At 45.5% G+C, this 22639-nt stretch overlaps 2 protein-coding genes across 3 annotated transcripts in view; both read right to left on the bottom strand.

The window, feature by feature from the left end:
* The window catches only part of LOC143923419 (serine protease 33-like), a 200118-nt gene that overhangs the window by 76738 nt on the left and 100741 nt on the right, over positions 1-22639 (bottom strand). The window lies entirely within an intron of this gene.
* Positions 1-22639, bottom strand: part of LOC143925171 (transmembrane protease serine 9-like) — a 122522-nt gene that overhangs the window by 32984 nt on the left and 66899 nt on the right. Inside the window, exon 6 of the mRNA XM_077449784.1 lies at positions 5150-5307. Coding sequence (XP_077305910.1) covers positions 5150-5307 — 158 coding nt within the window. The remainder of the gene's footprint in view (positions 1-5149; positions 5308-22639) is intronic.

A 22639-nucleotide genomic window follows, 5' to 3' on the forward strand; every position in this document is an offset into this window, starting at 1 on the left:
GGGATGTCCCGCTGGAGTTAATCTACATTTCGTATTTTCAATCCTTTGTCTGTTCGTATTTTCATTCGTGAGTTTGTAATTTTGTTTCTTCGTCTGTTCGTAATTATGTTTCTTCGTGTTCTCAAATCGTTCTTTTGAATGGACAGTGTAATGCTGCGTACACACGGTCGGAATTTCGGCCAGAAAAAGACCTATGAGAGCTTTTCATCGTAAAATGTGACCGTGTGTACGCTCCATCGGAATTTAGCTGTCCGAATTTCCGCCAGCCAAAATTTGATAGCATGTTCTCAATTTTCCCGGAAAAACTTTCTATCGGTAATTCCGATCGTGTGTATGCAATTCTGACACTCCAAAAAATCACGCATGCTCAGATTCAACTACGAGACGGAAGCTATTGGCTACTGGCTATTGAACTTCCTTTTTCTAGTCCCGTCGTCACTGCGTTCTAAACTATCGGAATTTGGTGTGACCGTGTGTAGGCAAGACAGCTTGAGTGGAATTCCGTCGGAATTCCTTTGGGAAAACCATCAGAGCTTCTTCCGATGAGAATTTCGAGCGGCATAAGTGTATCTTAACCTCCCTGGCGGTATGATTCAGTCTGGAATTAGGTGCTGAAAGCGGTACAATTATTTTGCACGGAAATCTGGCTTTTATTTTGTAGTCCTGTAATTCTTAGGAATAACGCTCTTAAATCTGTTCGAACCAGAGTCTAGCAGACATCCCGGGTATGATAAAGTTTATAATATAATAAAGAATAATAAAAATTATTCAATAATGTAATCAAATCCAAAAACACTGAAAAATTGACACTTTTTGGTTGCTATGGACAATCTCCAAATTCCAGGCAGTAAAAAACAGTATTTATAATATAAAAGTGCATGCAGGGTACTGCACAGACCACTAGGGACAAAGGGGGTGTGTATTTTTTAATACAGCACTGTAATCTGCAAGATTACAGTGCTGTGTGTGTTTTGTGTGTCTTTACTTTTTTGAATTTCCCGCCGTTCTCCGCTCCCGTGCGCCGTAACGCCGCATGGAACAGAGCTCGGCGGCATTCGGCACTGTGAATCGAGCGGAGGACAGCTCGATCACACAGCGCGGAGGACATCGCTGGATCCAGGGGACAAGGTAAGTAACGATCCCTGTGTCCTCCCCTGCATCCAGCGAAGCGATCCCGAGTCTGGCTCGGGGTTACCGCTCCTATCAGTATATTCCTACCCCGAGCCAGACTCGGGATTACCGCTAGGGGGGTTAAGATGTATGTTCGTAATTTCATGTTCTCAAATCGTTCTTTTTCGATTGGGCCTTGTATTAGTGGGTGAGCCAATCAGCTTATCCCTTTTGGTTCGGAGTCACAAGGCATTCCTGAATCTTTTTAGAGGAGGAGACGGAGTCCGGTCTGGTGACTGAGTATTGGACTGAAGTACGGGACTTATTAGAAAATCAAGCATAGGATAATTATTCTTTATTTCCTATGAAAGTACGAATCAACGAAAAAAGGCAATCTCACAGAAGTAACAATTACTAAATTACGAGTAGTGTACCGAATAAACGAAAATTATTATCTAACAAAATTTACTAATTGCGAATCAAAGAAAATTAGACGGAATTACGAATCATTTTGTATCAACAAAAATAAAACTGTTACAAAAATACGAATGAGTCAGGATATGAAAACTCGCATCTTACGAAAATTACGAATCACAACAAATCAACGCAAACGTAAAAAAACTAAAAGAAACCATTTTTTTTTGTTGTGCGCATGTCTAGTTTCTAAACCTTTTGTATATCACACGCTCGCTCTGTGGTTCCTCTAGTTGGCTTCTAAATCCTTACATGTCACGGTAGTGATGGTCAGCAGATGGGATGGAACCACAGTGCATGGTGGGGAATAAAGGATTCATATGCCAAGACTCTTGCTGCTGAGCGGAGCAAAGATTAAAGAAATGGACAGTGAAGGTCTCGCTTTTTTTACATTTTTGTACCTGACGGTGTCAACGGAATGGGATGGGGAGGAAGAAATGGGGTGTGGGATAGCGGTATGAAAATAGGGATTGGCACATAGAGGGATTCTAAGGGCCGGTTCACACTGCGGGCGATGCGAGGCGACACCGACTTGCCTCGCTGCGACCTGCCGTGACCTCAGCGGCGATTTGCAAATGACTTCTGTATAGAAGTCAATGCAAGTCGCCCCGAGGTCGCCCAGAAGTAGTACAGGAACCTTTTTTCTGAGTCGGAGCGACTCGAGTCGCTCCTCTCAGAACGGTTCCATTGTACAGAACGGGGGCGACTTGTCAGATTGCGGCGAGGCAAGTCGTGTCGCCTCGCATCGCCCGCAGTGTGAACCGGCCCTAACACTTTTGTGCATCATTCTCATACACATACACATTGGGGTTTATTTACTAAAGGCAAATCCACTTTGCACTGCAAGTGCACTTGAAAATAAAGTCGCTGTAGATCCGAGGGGGGTGTGCAAGGAAAATAAAAAAACTGCATTTTAGCTTGCACATGATTGGATGATAAAATCAGCAGAGCTTCCACTCATTTCAGATCTACCCCTTAGATTTAGAGCCACTGCACTTCCAAGTGCACTTGCAGTGCAAAGTGGATTTACCTTTTCGTAAATAACCCCCTATATATTAGAACTGAACTCAAGCTAAAACTATTTTAGTGTAAGGGGCCAGTTTATTACAACATTCATGCAAGAGTAATGAATAATTCCAATAACATTTGTAAATTGTGTGTAATAGGTTCCTTGCTGCCTCCTTGTTCCTTGCAGGCAAATGTAAACTCATAACATCTGATCCTAAAAGAAAAATAGCTTAACCAGTTCCCGACCGGCGCACGCAGATGTACGTGGGCAGAATGGCAGGGGCAGGCATAGTGGCGTACAGGTACATCCAATCTTTAAAGTCGCCCTGCCATCGCGAGCGCGCCGCCGCTGGCGTGCTGCTCGGGACCTCCGTGAGTCCGGTCGCAGGTCCTGCGGACTCGACCGCCGCGGGCATACCCGCGATCGTCTCACGGGGAGGCTGAACGGAGAGATGCCGTTGTAAACAGCATTTCTCCATTCTGCCTAGCAACTAGTGAAGCTGATCTCTATTCCATGTGATTGGAGCAGAGATCAGTGTTCATTAAATGAAAGCCCATCCCCCCACAGTTAGTAACACGCCCCTAGGAACACTTAACCCCTACACTGCCACCCATGGGTTAACCCCTTCACTGCCAGTGTCATTTACACAGGAATCACTGCATTTGTATAGCAGTGATTGCTGTATAAATGACAATGGTCGCAAAAATGTGTCAAAAAATGTCCGATGTGTCTGCCATAATGTTGCAGTCACAATAAAAATCGCTGATCGCCGCCATTACTAGTAAAAAAAAAAATTATTAATAAAAACGCCATAAAACTATCCCCTATTTTGTAAACGCTATAACTTTTGCGCAAACCAAAATCACTAACTGCGATTTTTTTTTTTTTTTTTTTACGTATCAGCCTAAACTGAGGAAAAAAAATGTTTTATATATATTTGGGGATGTTTATTATAACAAAAATTTTAAAATAATGCATTTTTTTCAAAATGGTCGCTCTATTTTTGTTTATAGCGCAAAAAATAAAAACGCAGGGGTGATCAAATACCACCAAAAGAAAGCTCAATTTGTGGGAAAAAAAAGGACATCAATTTTGTTTGGGAGCCACGTCGCACGACCGCGCAATTGTCAGTTAAAGTGACGCAGTGCCGAATCGCAAAAAGTGGTCTGGTCTTTGGCCAGTAAAATGGTCCGGGTCTGAAGTGATTAAAGAGGTTGTAAAGTCAGCAGGTTTTTATCTTATTGCATTCTATGCACTCAGATAAAAAAAAAGCCTTCTGTGTGCAGCAGGTGCCCCAGCACCCCCTCATACTTACCTGAGACCTTTCTCTGTCAAGCGATGTCCATGAGTGTCTCAGCCACCTGAGACTCCCCTCCTGATTGGCTGAGACACAGCAGTGGCACCATTGGCTCTCGCTACTGTCAATTAAAGTCAGTTAGCAAATCGAGACAGAGAGAGAGAGAGAGGCGGGCAGCAGCTCTGTGTATGAATGGGCAAGGGAAGCTGCAACCCGCCTCGGGTGCCTCCATAGCAAGCTGATTACTGCGGGGGACACTCAACAGGAGGGAGAGGCCAAGAACACCATTGAGGGACCCGAGAAGAGGAGGATCGGGGCTGCTCTGTGCAAAGCCACTGCACAGAGCAGGTAAGTATAACATGTTTGTTATTTTTATAGAACAAAAAAAAATTTTTACAATCACTTTAAGACCACTTGATCATGAGAATTTACAGGCTAAGAACAATCGACCAGCAGGGAAAACACGATGTGGGAGACTTCCGCACTGTGTGCAGCCAATGGGGAAATTTGTACAAATGCCCGAATGAATAGGTGTTTGGCTGAATAAATAGGGGTTTTGCCAAATTAACCTCCAGCTGCGAAGTGAAATATTTAGCATTGGTATTACTACCACTGAGAAATGTGACGGCTTCCTCCTTGTTGTTACCAGGTAGCAAAAAAGGCAAGAATAACCTCTTTTTTTATAAAAAAAAAAATAGACTTTAAGGCCCCTTACACACAGACGGATAGAATGGTGCTTTTAGCTGTGGATTTTCTAGTTTTCTACCGCAGCTAAATGCACACAATGCTGTCCTATGGCCCCCATTCACACACAGTGTTTAGCTGCGATTTCGTTACGCGCAGTTCGGTGCGAATAGAAAAAAATTTAATTGAATGCGTCCAGTTGCGATGTAGCACAGCTATATGCACATAACCGCAGGTAATCGCAGTCTTTTGTGTCAACTGCGGATAGCAGCGTGAGAAGGGATTCAAGGGACCAAAAAAAAAAAATGGGTTGCTATAGGAATGACTAAATTAGATAACTGCAGCTGAACGCAACTGCACAGAAACGCACGTAAACGCAGTTAATCGCACTGTACAAATGCAGCTGATCGCTGTGCCTGGAGTCTTGAATTTCACAGAAAAAAAATAAACATGCTAAACTGCGGCAGTAAAGCCGTCCGTGTGAAAGGGGCCTAACTCATGTCATGCATTGCTTCCGCTTCCTGTAAAGAGATCCTAAAGGTGAGCCATGTTGGAATGGTCTTGGTGTCACTCACCTGGCAGGAATCCTTCCCCCCTTCCTTGTAGCCGGCACAGATCTGATCATACTGGATAGTGCTGTCACCTCCTGCATTGTTGTACATTTTTTGACATGTATTGCGGTCTATTAGAGGAACCATGACCTTCTGGAGGGTCCCATAGGTAAGTGCACTTCCTGGTGATAAAACACAGACAATAAGATGATTAATGGCCCTTCTTGGCAAGGCTACACATAGACTGATCACCGTTATGTTCCATTCACACCTGTGCATTGTAGGATCGCACTGAAAATTGCACGGTTTCTCGTAACACACAAAAAATTTGTATCTTTTTTTTGCAGAAGGACTGCAGCGCCATTAATTGTTATCTCCACCCCAATTCACCTTGTTAAAGTGTGCAAAATCAAGCAAGAAAGAATGCATGGTAACAACATTTCATGCATTTTGGCATAGCGCTATTTAACCACTTCAGCCCCGGACCATTTTGCAGGCCAAAGACCGGAGCACTTTTTGCGATTTGGCACTGCGTCGCTTTAACTGATAATTGCGTGGTCGTGCGACGTGGCTCCCAAACAAAACTGATGTCCTTTTTTTCCCCACAAATAGAGGTTTCTTTGATCACCCCTGCGTTTTTTCTTTTTTTGCTCTATAAAAAAAAAAAGAGCGACAATTTTGAAAAAAAAAACACACATTATTTTTTACATTTTGCTATAATACCGTATATACTCGAGTATAAGCCGAGATTTTCAGCCTCTTTTTTGAGGCTGAAAGTGCCCCCCTCGGCTTATACTCGAGTCATCGCTGTCTGCCCGCTCGATCAGCGTGTCGAGCAGACAGACAGCGGCCATTCTAGAATTCAAAAGCCGCGCCTCCGGCTCCGCCTTCGCCTGTGATAGGCGGAACACTGAATTTCCCAGCAGCCTGTGTTCCGCCTATCACGGGCATCGTCTCATCCTCGTACTACGGACGAGGATGAGACGATGCCCGTGATAGGCGGAAGACAGGCTGCTGGGAAATTGAGTGTTCCGCCTATCACGGACATCCGATAGGCGGAACAGCAGTCAGTGGGAAATTGAGTGTTCCGCCTATCACCGACGGAGGCGCGGCTTTTGAATCCTAGAATGGCCGCCGACGAAGACCTGAAGGACGGAGGCTCGGCTCGCGACGGGACGGGCTGGGACGGGCCGGGCCGGGACGGGACGCAGGCTGGACGGGACGCAGGCTGGACGGGACGCAGGCTGGACGGACACAGGCAGGCTGGACACAGGTAGGCTGCACGGACACACACACACACACACACACACACACACGGATGCATGGACACACACACACACACACACACACACACACACGGATGCATGGACACACACACACACACACACGGATGCATGGACACACACACACACACACACGGATGCATGGACACACACACAGGGATGGATGGACCCACAGGGATGGACGGACACACAGGGATGGACAGGCATGTCTCACCCTCGGCTTATACACGAGTCAATAATTTTTTCCAGTTTTTTGGGGGTAAATTGGGGGCCTCGGCTTATATTCGGGTCGGCCTATACTCGAGTATATACGGTAAATATCCCCCAAAAATATCAAAAAAATTTTTTTTTCCTCAGTTAAGGCCTATATGTATTCTTCTACATATTTTTGGTAAAATAATTTGCAATAAGGGAGCAGAGATCAGTGACACTGTCACTAGGCAGAACAGGGAAGAGGTTTATTTACATTAGCATCTCCCCGTTCTTCCTCCCCGTGAGACGATCACGGGCATCCCTGTGGCGATCGGACTCACGGAGGTCCCAACCGGCACACACGCGATGGCATGGCGGCAAATTTAAAGGGAAGTACCTCACCAGGATCTCATTTATAATTCAAATGGTCATGTGAAAAACACAAACACAAGAGGATCCATAGTGTAACCTGTTAAATAATTGAATCGCACTCCAAACACAATAAACAGACTGGTCACTAAGGCTACACAGCGACAGCCAATATTCCAAGGCTAGTCACAAACACCATGCAGCGACAGTCACCAATCCGAGAAAACCAGGGGAACTACTAGGCTCATAACCATCTTCAAATTGATATCTAAAAAAAATTCATATTACATACAGTAATCACTTATTTCATATTAAAGAATCCATCACAGATAATTGCATATAAAATTACAATATTAGATTCATAAGTTTAATAAATCTCATAACCCTATATACCTGCAATAATAAATGGTTATAAATCAAGGATACCCAAAAATAAGAAAGGCGCATTATATTATAGACTCCTAGTCACAATACTAAAAAACCTTCTTGGAATTAATTGATTAGAACACCTCTGCATTCTCTTGAGAAGATAATACTAATAATGGGAAATGATATCCACACATCATTACCAAGGATAATATCTATATCCACCGGGGCACATAATTTGAGTGCATGCGAAACGCACATCTATAACTTCAGATCGCGGTGTCCACACACATCGCAACTCGTGTATGAGATTCGCAGACACTCTATTCTCACCTACACAATACCTGCATTATGCGGCTAAAGATAAAAATAAAAGAAAATAAAATGAAAAAAATAAAAATAAATATAAATAAATGTAAAAAATTAAATAAAATTAATAATCACTAAATGAAACAATTTAGGTCAAGTTATATATTCATTCCATTCAGACTTAAAGTGTTAGCGAGAAAGATCCACTCAGTCTCACGTTTTGACAGTTCTCGTACGATATTACTACCCCTCCAAGCCGGATGAATCTTATCGATTCCCCAGAATTTCAGACCACTAGGGTCCCTACCATGCTTTTGTCTGAAATGGAGGGAAACACTGTGATCCTTATAGCCAATTGAGATGTTATAAATATGCTCAGAGACCCTCTTTGTAAAGCCCCATACACACTATCAGATTTTCTGCTGATTTAACAAAATCTGTCTTCAGATTTACCAAAACCATGTAGTGCAAGGGCCTGCCTGATTGCATACAAATTGAAACTCCTAAGGTTTGACCTCATATTACATGGTTTTGGTAAATCTGAAGAAAAAAATCAGCAGAAAATCTGATAGTGTGTATGGGGCTTAAGAGTTCTTTTAGTTCTACCGATGTACATTAACCCACATGGGCACTCCAAAGTGCACACAACGTCGGTAGACATGCACGAAATAAATTCTTTTATCTCAAAATCCCTTGCATTGGCTGTAGATCTAAATCGATCTACTATCGATCACGCTGTCGCTGTGGCCTTTTAAATATCTTTTATAAGTATAATCTTATTGGTGTTACACTATGGATCCTCTTGTGTTTCTGTTTTTCGCATGACCATTTGAATTATAAATGAGATCCTGGTGAGAGTGAACCTTCAGCTGAGGAATAATTTTGATGGGCACGTTACCTGCATTTATTCTCTGGCAACCTGTTTGAGTAATACAATGGGTGATTTGTGAAGCGCCTGATATTAACCCTTGAGGAGGTAAGTGCACAACCAAAGGGGGTCACACAGAGCACGAGGTTTCTTCTGCCTGTTTGGTGTTGTGTGGATTCGCCTAAAGGATTTGCTATAAACTTTGTGGGTTTCTGGAGCACTTCTCGCACTTTATGAACTGCGTTCTTGGGGACTCTATGAACTATGTGTCTTTTTTAACTGTATAAGCTTCAGTAGTGTGTATGAATTTTTTCACACAGGTTTTTTAATTAATTTGTTAATTATTAGCGCCGCTAATGTGGTGATGCTGTTTATAACTATAGTTGAAATTGTATTGCTACATATATTTAAAGATTTGACATATGATTAATAACAGGTGCTGTTTTAGTCGTAATTGTTTTTTTTTTTCATTGAGCGCTAGGATCAGTAATATATTTTTATTGTATTATATATATATATATTTGTGCTCCCACATAATGCATATGTGAATCTAGCCCTTAATCTGAACTCTGGCCACAAATAATCTCTTTTAAATATACAGCTCTATCGCCACAAGATTCTGATAATCCAGGGATGTGGGGGAGATGCCCTTGCCCTCAACAACATGGGGACAAGGTGCTTTGCTAGGCGTTCCCTTTGACAAGGAACCCTCCCTATGTTGAGGGCATGTGGCCTGGGTATGGCTCAGGAGCAGGAAAGATGATTGTGCTCCCATCTTCCCTGGCTGTAGACTGCAGGCCTCGGTAAGGGCCTGGCTTGGAATTTACAGGGAACCATGGGATATTTTTGTGTAGCGTCCCCCAATAACATCTGTTCCAAGACACCATCTAGGAAAATTTTGATCCTGTCTTGATAAAGCTAACGTACGCAGAGATGGCAATGCAACCTGGCCACTCACTTAAGCCTAATACACATGGGCCAAATGTCTGGCAGCGTCAACGGGGCCAATAGAAACTGGTCGACATTCTGCCTTTGTGTACTGCAGCTGGGCTAGCTTCTCTGGAAAGGGCATTGCCAAAAAAGGCCTGTTGTTCGGCTCCTGAGCGATGACCGGAGTGTTCTGGTGAGGAAGGGGGCACCCCCTGTCAGAAAACAATAGAACAGTAGAGGAGATTGCTGTACTAACATACAGTAGAGAGATGGTTAGTACAGCGGCTCTTCCTGAGCTGTCAGGTTTTATTTTTCTTTCAGCCCTGCTGAGTTTAGAAAAAAACTACTACAAGGCTTTAACAAAAATAAAATCCTTGGCTTATATACCACCTTATCCCTATGCAAAAATAAAATGTTCAGTCCATGAAATTGTAACGAAGGTGTCCTCTCTCCTGCAAGAGTATTCTCCGGCACAGTATCTCTCACACTTATGTGAGATACCTAAAAAACTATACCACAAATCGATCACGTTACATATGATCAATGCGGCTAGGATGTGCATACCAATTCATTGGCGATAGACCTTGTCTGAATGGACCAACCGGATTAATCGAATTGCAGAGATGGAGGAGCCTTATTAGACAAAATCTCTACCTTTACGGCGACATGAGACACATGGTTGCCCTTCAAGGCCTCTCAGCCATACCAGGAACTCACAAAGAACGTCCCAGCATCCCCTGGGACTGTGATGTCATAAGGGGTGGGGTCACCACGTGATATCACCTGGTGACCCCGCCCCGGTGATGCCTATATAAGTCAGACGGCGACGAAGGAGAAAGCCGGTCTCTTCTGCTAGCAAAAGAGTGGCAAAAGAGCAGAAGATAGTGGAGGAGCCTGGTGATAATAACCGGAAAGCGGGGAGAAGTCGGAAGAAGACCCTCGGAGCTGCCTAATAAACTACTTTAAAAACCTGTGTAGTGTTTTTTTTTATTGACACTTTTTTCCCCCAGGTGAATGGGTTGGGGTACGATGTACCCCATACTCATTCACATAGGGTGGGCGGGTGGGATCTCGGGGCCCCCTTATTAAAGGGGTCTCTGGAATCCGATAAGCCCCCCGCCCGCAGACCCTGACAACCAATGGCCAGGGTTGTCAGAAAGAGGCCCTTTTCCTCATCAACATGGGGACAAGGTGCTTTGGGGTGGGGGGCCACAGGGCTCGTATGGTTCAGGAGGGAGGGCTGACCGGCCGGGCTGCGTGCTCGAATAAGGGTCTGGTATGGACTTTGGGGGTTACCCTTAAAACCCATGGCAGGCGACGGGGCTTGCAAGGTGTTAATCTCGCCGATGGAGGCGGCGAAATTGACTTCCTTCTCTAGTTCAAAATGAATGGACTTTAGTCCGTGTTTGGGCAAGTCCCTTCATTTGGAATGTCCGGCGGACCAGCTTACAGACAAGCGGACTGTCTGCTCGAAAGCCGAGTCCGGCGGACAATTTTAAGTCAAGTCTTCTTTCAAAGTCCACCGGACTTTTGGGAAGAAAAAGTCTGCTGGAGCCCACACACGATGGAATTGTCTGGCGGACAACAGGTTTTATCATAAAATAAAAATTAGAGATTATTATTTCAGAGACAATAAGCATACATATTGTACAGACACCATGCACACTATGTAAGCAGCTTTAGTAGGCCGTAGTTTAAGAGGGTGAGACAAAGCATATTTTAATCTATAAATCAAAACTAGAGTGTAATATTTCACGGAGAAAAGACACAAATATTGTACAGACTCAGTTTAGTTAAGTAAGCTTTCTTTCAGAGGTACAAAATGCCGGTTTTATCAGTACATTGAAATTAGAATGCCTAAATTGTTCTACTAGACAGATGAGAGACCAAGTAGGTTTTATTGAGAAATATGAGAAAGCATTGCGTTCAATCCAATGGCCAGGCCTGAACATCCAATAGTCTACGTGGTCTGCCCTTTGTAGAGTGAATCATATGATTTTGGAGCATTTTTAAAATTTGCAGCTGCAGAACCTGATCGCCCCCTACTAGTGCGCATGCAGAACCTTTGCATCTCCCTTTAGGCCTGCCTGACATTGAGAATGCAGAGGATTACCTAAACTTATTAGCAACTATGATATTAGGGGGATTAAGAACGTGATGCTTTGGTGCATTCAACAATGTGGTGATTTGGATGCACTAAACTGTACCCCAGTAGTATACAGTGATATGTTGTTAAAAAAAAAAAAAAGGGGGGGGGGGGGCAGCTTTACCTGTGTTAGAACAAGTTCCCACTACTAAACATGAAAAAAAAGATCCTAGTAAAATTATATGAGAATATACCTTTTTTGAAAAAAAAAAATATAAATAAGACTCAAGCCACTAAACCCCAACTTTTAATCACTAAACCAAAAACCCCAGATATAAAAACATTAAATCACAGATATTTTACTTTTGTCTTTTTGTCTTATAGTCTAACTGCAAGTGAAAAAAAGCATATGAAAATTAGAAATAAAAAACAATAAAATACCTAAAAAAAAAGAAAAAAAGAAGACTGCAAGGCGCCCAGTGATCATCTAGAGCTCCGCTGCCTCGCGGAACAACGGGACCACTAGCGCACAACACGGCCTACCTAATGCCCCATGAGTGGCACAGATAGCTCCCCTAAGAGCCTGGGCACACCACCGGATGACCGGGGGACCGGTAAAACAAAATCTTGTACCGCTATTTGCATCGCTGGATGAGAGGGAGAAATCCAAGATGGCCACCGCAGCATAGCTCCTATCCCAGGAACATCGCTCCACAGGCTTGGCGGACTACAGGTCAGAAACAGACTTTCCACCTCTCCATGCCACCCCAGGCAGTCTTAGGGGCCTCCCCAAGGACACCACCCCATCCCCGGCCTCCACTGTGTCCCTCCTGGAATGCACCATTCAGGAATTCTCCCCTTCTCCCTCAGGGCCACACTCGGCTCCCCAGGCAGGCCTAGCCCCTCATGAGGCCTCTCATAAAGATACGGTATCCCACATGGAAGCTCTATTCCACACATTCTCTGAACTGCTGGAGAAGGTACTATCCCAAACTGCCCTGAAAATCACAAGGGAACTGAAAGCTGACTTTATTAACCTGGGCTCATGGATCGAAACGATCGAACACAAAATGGAGGACACCATTGCCAGAATCAAAACTCCAGGCACATTTATTCGGTGCAGGAGCAACTTGACCTGGGCATGGCCCGCATTGATGACCTTGAAAATAGGTCTCGGAGATACAACATCAGAATCCGGAATCGGTAGCGGATGTATCCCCGGCGGTCCACGACCTAATCACACAGCTAATCCCTGATATCTCAGCTCCAAAGCTGGAACTTGATAGGGTCCATAGAACCCTCGGCCCTCCTAGGAAGGATGGTACCCCACGTGATGTGATTGCCAAGCCCCACCATTTTTCTGTAAAGGACAAAGTCATGAAGAGAGCCAGATCCTTACAGCATATCATATGTCAGGGCCACCAGGTACAGATTTTTGCAGATCTTTCCCCATCTACAATACAGAGACGGAGAGCACTGAAACCTCTCTTGCTTGTGCTGATGCAGAGAGACATAAAATACAAGTGGGCCTTCCCCTTTGCTGTTCAGTTCTCCGACAAAGGGAAAACATACGCTTTCTCAACCTTCACTGAGGGGGAGAAACTTCTCACCCGGCTGAAACTTATCTCCCAAAAAGCGGACATGGACACCTCTAATTCTGGGCATAGCTCAAACAAACGGCCAACGCCCAACAGCCCCCATCTCCGCTGTGGACTTCTGGAAGAGCCAAGAAAGTCAAGGACAACGCACCTACCTGAGCAGCACCCAGGCTTCATTTTCTGCCCTTCATTTTGTGACTTATCATCCGAGGTCCTGGAGAGGGCCAGAGGACTTCCATCCGGGGATCTGTCCTCCACCTTTGTTAGGCCCGGTTGTTCACTAGGACCTCTATTTCTTCCGCCCTGTTCCCACCTCAATTTTTGATACCCCCAGATGTCCAGCTGATCCCCATACCCTCTTATGGACTGCCCTTGAACCCACTTCTGCCCCCTGCCCCCCCCCCCCCTGCTGAGCCCTGAAGAACTCTCAGCAGCCACTGCCGAGGGACACGAAACCAAGCAGCTGCCTTATATCTGGGGACTCATTTGATGGTTCTTTTTTCGTTTAGACTGTTATGTTTCTACTTTACCTCTCCAGGTTTACAGATTGGGATTTTTCCCGTCTGGGGGTCCCTGGTTCTGCGAGGGACCACTTGCGTACCTCCCCCACCCTCGGTCTCTTTCAGGCGCCTGAGGGTTGGGACATCTGACCATAAGGATCAGATGGTACTATCGAACACTCTTAGGACTTCGGGGGTGTCTCCTGCCCCGAACTCCCCTTTTCTCTTCCAGGAGCCCTCTCTTTTTGTATCCTATCCTCTCCTCTCTCTCCCTCATGTGAAAAGCTACTTCTGCAAATTGTATGTTTGACACTGTCACATCTTTCAGGCATGTACTGGAACACTTTTGCTGCACAATCTTCAACGAGATCACAACAGGCCGAGGACCTAACTACAGCTGCCTGGATCCCCGCCACTAATTGGGTAAGTGAGGCCGCTCTTAGATGCTGGGCTCCCTCTCTGCTCCCTGGCTGATCACCCGGACGCTAGGCTCAAGGTAAACTCACACAATATCCAAGGCCTTAATTCCCCTATCAAACGTAGAAAAGTTTTTGTTTACTATAGGTCTCTGAAACTGGACATGATCCTACTTCAGGAAACGCACCTCCCTATCTGGTATAGTCCCAAGTTCCTTCACGCCCACTTCCCCCAGTTCTGCTAGCGCGGAATCTAAATCTAAAGGAGTAGCCATATTGGTAGCCAAAACTTGTAAATTTGACAAAAGCTTTGAAATGGCTGACCCGGAGGGAAGGTTCCTCCTAATCAAGGGCACTGTGGGAGAACACCTGTATTCCCTGGTCTCCTACTATGCCCCGAACACGGGCCAAGTCAAATTCTTTGAATCCTTGTTGCACACCCTGACCCCCCATTTAGAAGGGACAGTCATTGTCGGAGGGGACTCCAATGTAGCCTTCGACCAAGGTCTAGACAAATCCTCTTCCCTACATTCATATCTGTAGATATCTGACTCCTATCACAGGATTTGTTACATTCACACAGATCCTCTGTGTCTGGGGGAGGGGCGCTGATGTTGTCTTATCCAGCAGGAGCCCGGGAGGAAGGACATCTCCCATGCTGTTGACATAAGGTTAGTAAAAGTGTTAGGGAAGTGTTATGTAATTATTGTGCTAGGGGACACACTGCTGCTTCCCCCCATGTCATGTGCTCTCTTGTACCCAGTGCCCCCCATGTAATGTGCTCTTGTGCCCAGTGCCCCCCATGTAATGTGCTCTTGTACCCAGTGACCCCCATGTAATGTGCTCTTGTGCCCAGTGACCCCCATGTAATGTGCTCTTGTACCCAGTGACCCCCATGTAATATGCTCTTGTGCCCAGTGACCCCCATGTAATGTGCTCTTGTACCCAGTGACCCCCATGTAATGTGCTCTTGTGCCCACCATGTCATGTGCTGTGCATTGCAGTGCCCACTATGTAATGTACAGTGCCCACCATGTCATGTGCAGTGCCCACCATGTCATGTCATGTGCATTGCAGTGCCCCCATGAAATGTGCTGTGTCCAGTATGTCATTTGCTGTGCCTTGCAGTGCCCACCATGTCATGTGCAGTGCCCACCATGTCATGTCCCATGCAGTGCCCACCATGTCATGTGATATGCAGTGCCCACCATGTCATGTACTGTGCCATGCAGTGCCCACCATGTCATGTTATGTGCCTCCCATTGCCCACCATGTCATGTGCTGTTCCATGCAGTACCCACCACGTCATGTGCAGTTCCCACCATGCCATGTGTTGTGCTCAGCATGTAGTGTGTTGTGCCCACTGTGTATTGTGCTGTGCTGTTCAGCAGTGCCCACTATTTAATATGCTGTTCCTAACATGTAATGTGCAGTTGCATTGCCCACCATGAAATGTGCTATGCCATGCAGTGCCCACCATGTAATGTGCTGTGCCATGCAGTGCCCACCATCTAATGTGATGTGTCATACAGTGCCCACCATGTAAATTTCTCTGCAGTGCCCACCATGTCATGTGCTGCGTCATGCAGTGCCTACCATGTAATGTGCTGTACCCACCATGTAATGTGCTGTACATTGTCCACCATGGCATGTGTCGTGCAGTACCCACAATGGAATGTGCTGTGCAGGGCTCACCATGTCATGTGCGGTGTCCACCATTTAATGTGCTGTGCTCACAATGTAATGTGCTGTGCTGTGTCGTGCAGTGCCCACCATGTCATGTGGTGTCATACAGTGCCCGCCTTGTTTTGTGCATTGCCCACTATGCCATGTGCAGTACCCAACATATAATATGCTGTGCCCACCATATAATGTGCTGTGCAGTGCTCACTATGTAATGTGCACAGCTGTGCCTGCCATGTCATGTGCTGTGCCCACCATATAAGGTCCTGTGCTCACCTTGTGCATGCGCTGTGTTGTGCCCACCATGCAATGTGCTGTGTTGTGCAGGGCTTACCATGTCATGTGTGGTGTCCACCATGTAATGTGCTGTGCCATGCCCACCTTGTCATGTGCTGTGCAGTGCCCACTATGTCATGTGCAGTACCCACCATATAACGTGCTGTGCCCACCATATAACGTGCTGTGCAGTGCCCACTTGTAATGTGCAGTGCCCACCATGTAATGTGCTCAGCTGTGCCCGCCATGTCATGTGCTGTGCCCACTATATAAGGTCTTGTGCCCACCTTGTGCATGTGCTGTGTTGTGCCCACCATGGAATGTGCTGTGTTGTGCAGTACCAACCATGTCGTGCTGTGCCTACCTTGTAATGTGCTGTATTGGGCAGTGCCAACCATGTAATGTGCTGTGCCCACTATGTAATTTTCTGTGCTTTGCCCACCATTAAATGTGCTGTATCCATGTATCCATCATGTAATGTGTTGTGCCAACCATGTAATGCACTGGGCTACCCTCGCCCCGTGTAATGTACTATGCTGTGCTGCCCCCCCCCCCCCCACAGACTCTCCCCCTCACTCGCACCCCCCTCTTTCTCTGTTTTACCCCCTAACCCCCTCTATCTCTCATTCCCTCTCTTTCACCCTGTTCTCTCTCACCACCTGCATCCCCCATTCTCTCTCTTGCCCCCTTCAACCCCCTCTTTCCCACCACCCTCTATTACCCTTTCTCTCACCCCCTTTCTCTCTCTTTTCCCCTCCCTCTCATCCCCTCTCGTTCAGCCCCCTATCTTGGTATCACCCCCCCCCCCCCCCTCTCTTTAATTTAATAAAAAAAAATTTGCATTTTCATTTTATTTATTTTCATAAAAAGGCCCACCAAAATCCTTAGCACCAGGCCCATGATGCTCTTAATCTGGCCCTGTACCTGGGCATCTCACTTACACCTAGGACTGAGATGTTATATGATCACAAATATCCCAAACTCTACAGGCAATTAGAAGCTGATCTCAAGACATGGTCCAAACACGAATTATCCTGGCTTGGCCGGATTAATTCCATTAAAATGACCCTTCTCCCCAAAATCTTGTATTACTTTTGTGCACTCCCTATTCCGGTAAGGAAGGATCACCTATGATCACTGCAAAGCAAGATACTGAAGTATACATGGGGCAACAAGGGGTATCGTATCCCACAAAACACACTCTTCCTTCATAGGCGCAGAGGTGGGTTGGGCTTGCCCAACCTTCACAAATTTTACCTCGCAGCCCGTCTTGCCCAACTCTCCACGATCTACTCCAAATACGAAAAGCCGGACTGGATGTCCATCGAACATCGAGCTGTCCCCTCATTCACATTAGATTATTTACTGTGGTGCCCCCCCAAATCTAGGCCGCCTATCCTCTCTCCTACTCTATCCCATTTCTGCTCCCTGTGGGACACTCTCCGTGGGGAGCCAAATCTGGTCCCTGCTGCACGCCCCCTAGCTCATATCTTTCGCAACCCCGCTTTCCCTCCTGGCCTCAATATTATCGCCTTCAAATGGTGGTTAGATAAAGGACTATACCGGATAGGACACTACTTTACCTCCAAGGGTCCAGTCACCCTTTCCCACTGTATCGAACACTTGGAGCTTCCTGATTCAGAAAGATTCCGCTACCAGCAAATATCCCATTTTTTGCACTCGCAATGGAAGAACAAGCCCCTCCCTCCTGCCTTTACTGAATATGAAACCTGGTGTGGTAGGATTGGGGAGCAGAGGGGCGGTATATCAGTAATCTACTCGGCCCTCACTGGCCCAACGGGCAAATCTCCCTATATGACAGCCTGGGAGGCCGACCTCCAAATCTCAAACAGCCTGGAGACCTGGCAGGCGGCTCTGACTAGATCCTTCCAGGGGATCCAAAATATATCACTGATAAAAGCTAGCATCAAATTGATAACCAGATGGTATCTCACTCCCTCCAAGTTAGCCAAAATCGACCCCACGGCAAACCCTTTATGTTTTAGAGGGTGTCAACACCGTGGCTCTATGATTCACATTTGGTGGGAATGCCCCAGGATTCGATCATTCTGGAGCAAAATCTTCAACATGATTTTCAGGGTAACAAGCTGCCAGGTCCCCAGAACAACAGAAGTTGCATTGCTAAACACCCATATTCCTTCACTCCCTAAAAACGTTCAGAAACTGACCCACTTTATCCTTCTGGGCGCCAAAATTGCAATAGCCACTGCATGGAAGCAACCCAGACCCTCTCTTCTCACAGCTAAGAGGAAGATATCCTGGATTATGTCACAAGAAAAGTTGTCAGGCATCTTGTTGGACACTACACCTAAATTTAGAAAGGTGTGGGATCCATGGGCCAGGTACATGGGAATCTCCCTCCTACCGGGAGTGCCCCCGGGCATCAAGACCTAAACAATAGATGTGACTCTCACCGACTGAGCAGTAGACGATTTAGTCTTCCACCTTCTCCCCCGTGTTCATGAGTAGCTTTTCCCTCTCCCATCCCTCTGTCCACTTTTCTCTCTCCTCTTTCCTCTCTTTATCTCTCTTGATTCCCCTCTCTTTTGATTACCTCAATAGACAGATAAATAACCAGATTATAATACAGACAGAATGCATATTGTGGAGCCCCTCTCTTGTTGCCCCTGGGATACCTTCTCCCTGGGGGATGGGGGGGATCGGGGGGGATTCACCCCTGCCCTGACACAGCACGATCCCTATTAGGGGTGTCGGGGGGGGGGGGTCCCCTGGTATCTCCCCAAGATAGCCTCTAGCTCTGGGCTCTGGATAAGGCGATACCCTATTGTTGCACAACTGACTTTAATCCTCCTTGTGAGGGATGATGTCTGTATTTCAAGTTACTATTGTCTATGATTGCACTACTGTTTACTTTCAGTATGCTAGCTTACTGACAGCAGGCCTGCCCTGCTGCCAATTGTTTGTTAATGTACCCATGTACTTGCAAGTGCCTTTTCAAAAATAAAAAACCTTTGAAAGAAAAAAAAAAAAAAAAGAAGACTGCAAGGGGGCCCAGTAGCTAAAGAGCAATAGAGTTGTTGTTGTCATACACAAAATTAGAATTCTAGAAAATAATGTTGGGTCTATTAAAAGGGATTCACAAAGATATGTAGTCCACCGCACTGTAACTAACACTAATGTAGCAATTAGAGGGCACACTATGTAGCTCACTGTTCTGCAATTCACTTTCATGTGGCACAATATAGAACTGGGTGTTGCACTGTTCAGCGCTGTGTAGTAAAACAGCAACTATATATTCCTGCAAACACTCTATTAGCAGGACCGTTTTTAAGGCAGGGCAAAAGGGGAAGCTGCCCTGGGCCCCATCATTGTTGTGGGGCCCAAATCAGCTGCCTCATACTTGCCAACTACCCCAGTTTAAATTCCCTTATCCCTTGAAGTTTTAGTTCCTCGTGTTGTGTCCCAATATCTCAGTGTAAAGTTCTGTTGCTGCTGCCCAGCTCTGCCCTATTGTACAGATGACTCTCCTGCACATCCTGTGCTTAGATGTAAATAACGTGCATTGACATGTAAATAGAGGTGGCATTCATATGTATATCATGTCCCCCTGAGGTCATAGCTATCATTACTTCTGTTGAATGCTGCCCACTGGGTAGGTAAAGGGGCATGCTTGAAAGTCCTGCCTACAACTATAGTCATTAAGCCGAACATCAGCCTAAGGTAAGCAAATTGGAGGTGGAACCCTTCTTCAAAAGAACATGGTGCATGTGAATATGCACATCTCAGCCAATGCATGAGGGTGTCATTAGCAATTAATGGCAGTTCTGTGTATCTGCTAAAGGGCAGCACATTTCTGTGGTGTCAGGAAAGCGATTTTGCATGCTTTCCCGACACACACAAATGTGAACGCAGGCTAAATGTCTCAGTTACATTGGTGGTCAGTGTAAGTCTTCTCATTACATTGGGGCTTGGTGTACAATCCTTTCATTGATGCTAGTGGCCAGTGTGAAGGTCCCCCTTACATTTGGTGGTCAGTGTAAATCCTTCTTTACATTGGTGGTTACTATGAATGCTCCTATTACATTAGTGGTCAGTGTAAATCCCCATTACATTAGTGGCAAGTGTAGAAACACCCCTTTATATTGGTAATCTTTAAAAAAATCCAAACTTGCATTTGTGGTCAGTTTCAAATCCTCCCTTACATTGGTGGTCCATGTAGAAGCCCCCTTTAAATTGGTGGTGATTGTAAATCCCCCTTACATTAGTGGCCAGTGTAGAGACCCCCCTTTATTTGCTGTTGATGAAAAATTCCCCATTACATTGGTTGCCAGTGTAAATTCTTCATAACATTGGTGATAAGTGTACATTTCCCTTTACTTTGGTGGTAAGTGCAAAATTGCCTTTACACTGGTGGCCAGTGTAAATCCCCCCTAACATTGGTGGTCAATGTAGAAGTGTCACTTTACATTGGTGGTTAGTACAAATCTCCTCGACATTGGGTGTCAGTGTAAATCCCCCCTTACATGGAGGTCATTCTATATTCCCACTTACACTGGTGGTTGATGTAAATGCTCTTATTACATTGGTGTCAGTGTAGAAATCCCTCTTTTCTATATTGGTGGGTGGCATAAAATTCCCTGTTACATGGTGGACAGTGCAAATCCCCCCTAACATTGATGGTCAGTGTAAATCCCCCCTCAATTACCAATTACATTGGTAGAATTCCCTACTATATAGTTGTCAAAGGTTTTCAGCTTTGCCCTACATGATTCCGAATTTGTCACAATAAACTGCCTCCTAACTAATCCCATCCCCACACCACTGCCACTGATCCCATCAACCCCCCAGCATTTCCACTGATCACACCCCCCCCCCCCCCAGCATTGCCACTGATCCCAGGAGTTCTAGGATTCCTAGGAGTTTTTTGTCTATTGATGGGTCCCGCACCTCCCCAGTCCATGGTGTGCAGGCAGTGAAGAGATGATGTGCTGTAATCTTTAGCAACCAATTAGTGAGCAGTAATGCTGTGCATTACCTCTTGCAACCAATCATTGAGCAGTAAGGATATGGCAGTAACCTCTAGGAACCAATCAGTGAGCAGTAATAATGTGCAGTAACCTCTAGCAACCAATTAGTGAGTGGTATAGATGTCCAGTAACCTCTAGCAATCAATTAGTGAGCAGTATTGATGTACAGTCAAACAACAATCAGAAATCATGTGCTGTAACCACTAGAAAATAAACAGTGAGCCATAATGTGTGCTGTAACCTCTAGCAGCCAGTCAGTGATACAGTGTACAATGATACACTATAACCTCTCGCAACCAATCACAATTGATGCCTGATCTGATTCAGTAAACTGATTTTGAGTCTAGCTGCTATTTATTGTCTCAGAGCAGGGGGAGAGCGTGCATGGAAGTGGGGGGGGGGCCAAGAAAATGTTTTCCCAGGGCTCCAATCAATATTAAAGACAGCCCTGCCAGTCAGTTTTCCCTATCTATTCCAGGTCTCTCTGACACACTGACAAATGGCTGCTGGGGATCCTGGATTTTATAGGGAAGGGTCTGGTCCATATGAAAAACTTAATTGGCCCATTGAGTCACGTGACCACAGTTCACAGGCCAGGAAGTAGAATGTGGTAATTGGTTGCTACACACAAAGGCTTAATACTGCAGCAAATGGCCCAATTATTTCACCTTTTTCCCAAACTTCAAATGACTTGGGTTCTTATCAGGCTTATGTGAACCCAAACCTGAAGCCCATCCCTACTCCCTAATCCCTAACTTGTAATCTACAAAAAAATGGTGGTTTTGTTTGTATCTCCCTTAAAATTGCATTAAAAGGACCCTCTCCCCGCTGTATGGTATTCAATGTTTTTCATTTTTTTACTTTATTAAAATGTCCCACATGGCAGCGTTGATCTCCTCGTGCCCTTTTGATAATACCTTGCCTATAAGCCATGACTATGGCCAGAATTTAGGATCAAGATTTACACTTCCCCGAAAGACTTCAATAGGATTTGATGTTAAGTTCAGGTTTCATGGATTTCATACAGAACCCAAAAAAACCCTTGTGAATCTAACCTGGGTAGATTTGCCCATCATTAACATGATGTATTGGGTGTAAGTGACAGATCTGGCTTACTTGAGTAGCAGTACCCCCCGTAGGGGCTGCTGAGTCTTGTGGTTTGTCTGCCACCCTGCCCAGCCCTGCATTCACTCTCAGACACTCCGAGACATAAGCTAGTCAATTAACTTTTTTTATTTATTTTTTATTGAGGGTTATAACTTGGATGGGGATGGAAGATATGGGATGCCCAGTATTTATCAATAGAAACGGTAATTGGTTTTTGGATAATTATGTACACTCCTGGTACATACTCCTTTAGCTTCCTCCTACACAAACTTGCTTGAAGCCTATCACTCCTCACTTCACCAGCACATCACTTGCTGCAGACTGTTACCCCTAGTCCCCTCCAGCACTTCACTTGATTCCCCAGGAACAGCTAGCACTATTTGTTGGTTAGACCTGACACTGACTCAGCCAGGCCTCGGCAAATGCCCTTTGCAGGCTGGGACTGCGGGCCCAATGGTGTAGTAGAAACATCCTTTTGCTAGCTGCCCTAACTATGGCTACTGATCCCAGATAATCCTCTTT

The sequence above is a fragment of the Lithobates pipiens genome, unplaced genomic scaffold (genome assembly GCF_037356315.1).
Source record: "Lithobates pipiens isolate NorthernLeopardFrog02 unplaced genomic scaffold, aLitPip1_a1.2 Scaffold_22, whole genome shotgun sequence".
In the NCBI taxonomy this organism is placed as follows: domain Eukaryota; kingdom Metazoa; phylum Chordata; class Amphibia; order Anura; family Ranidae; genus Lithobates; species Lithobates pipiens.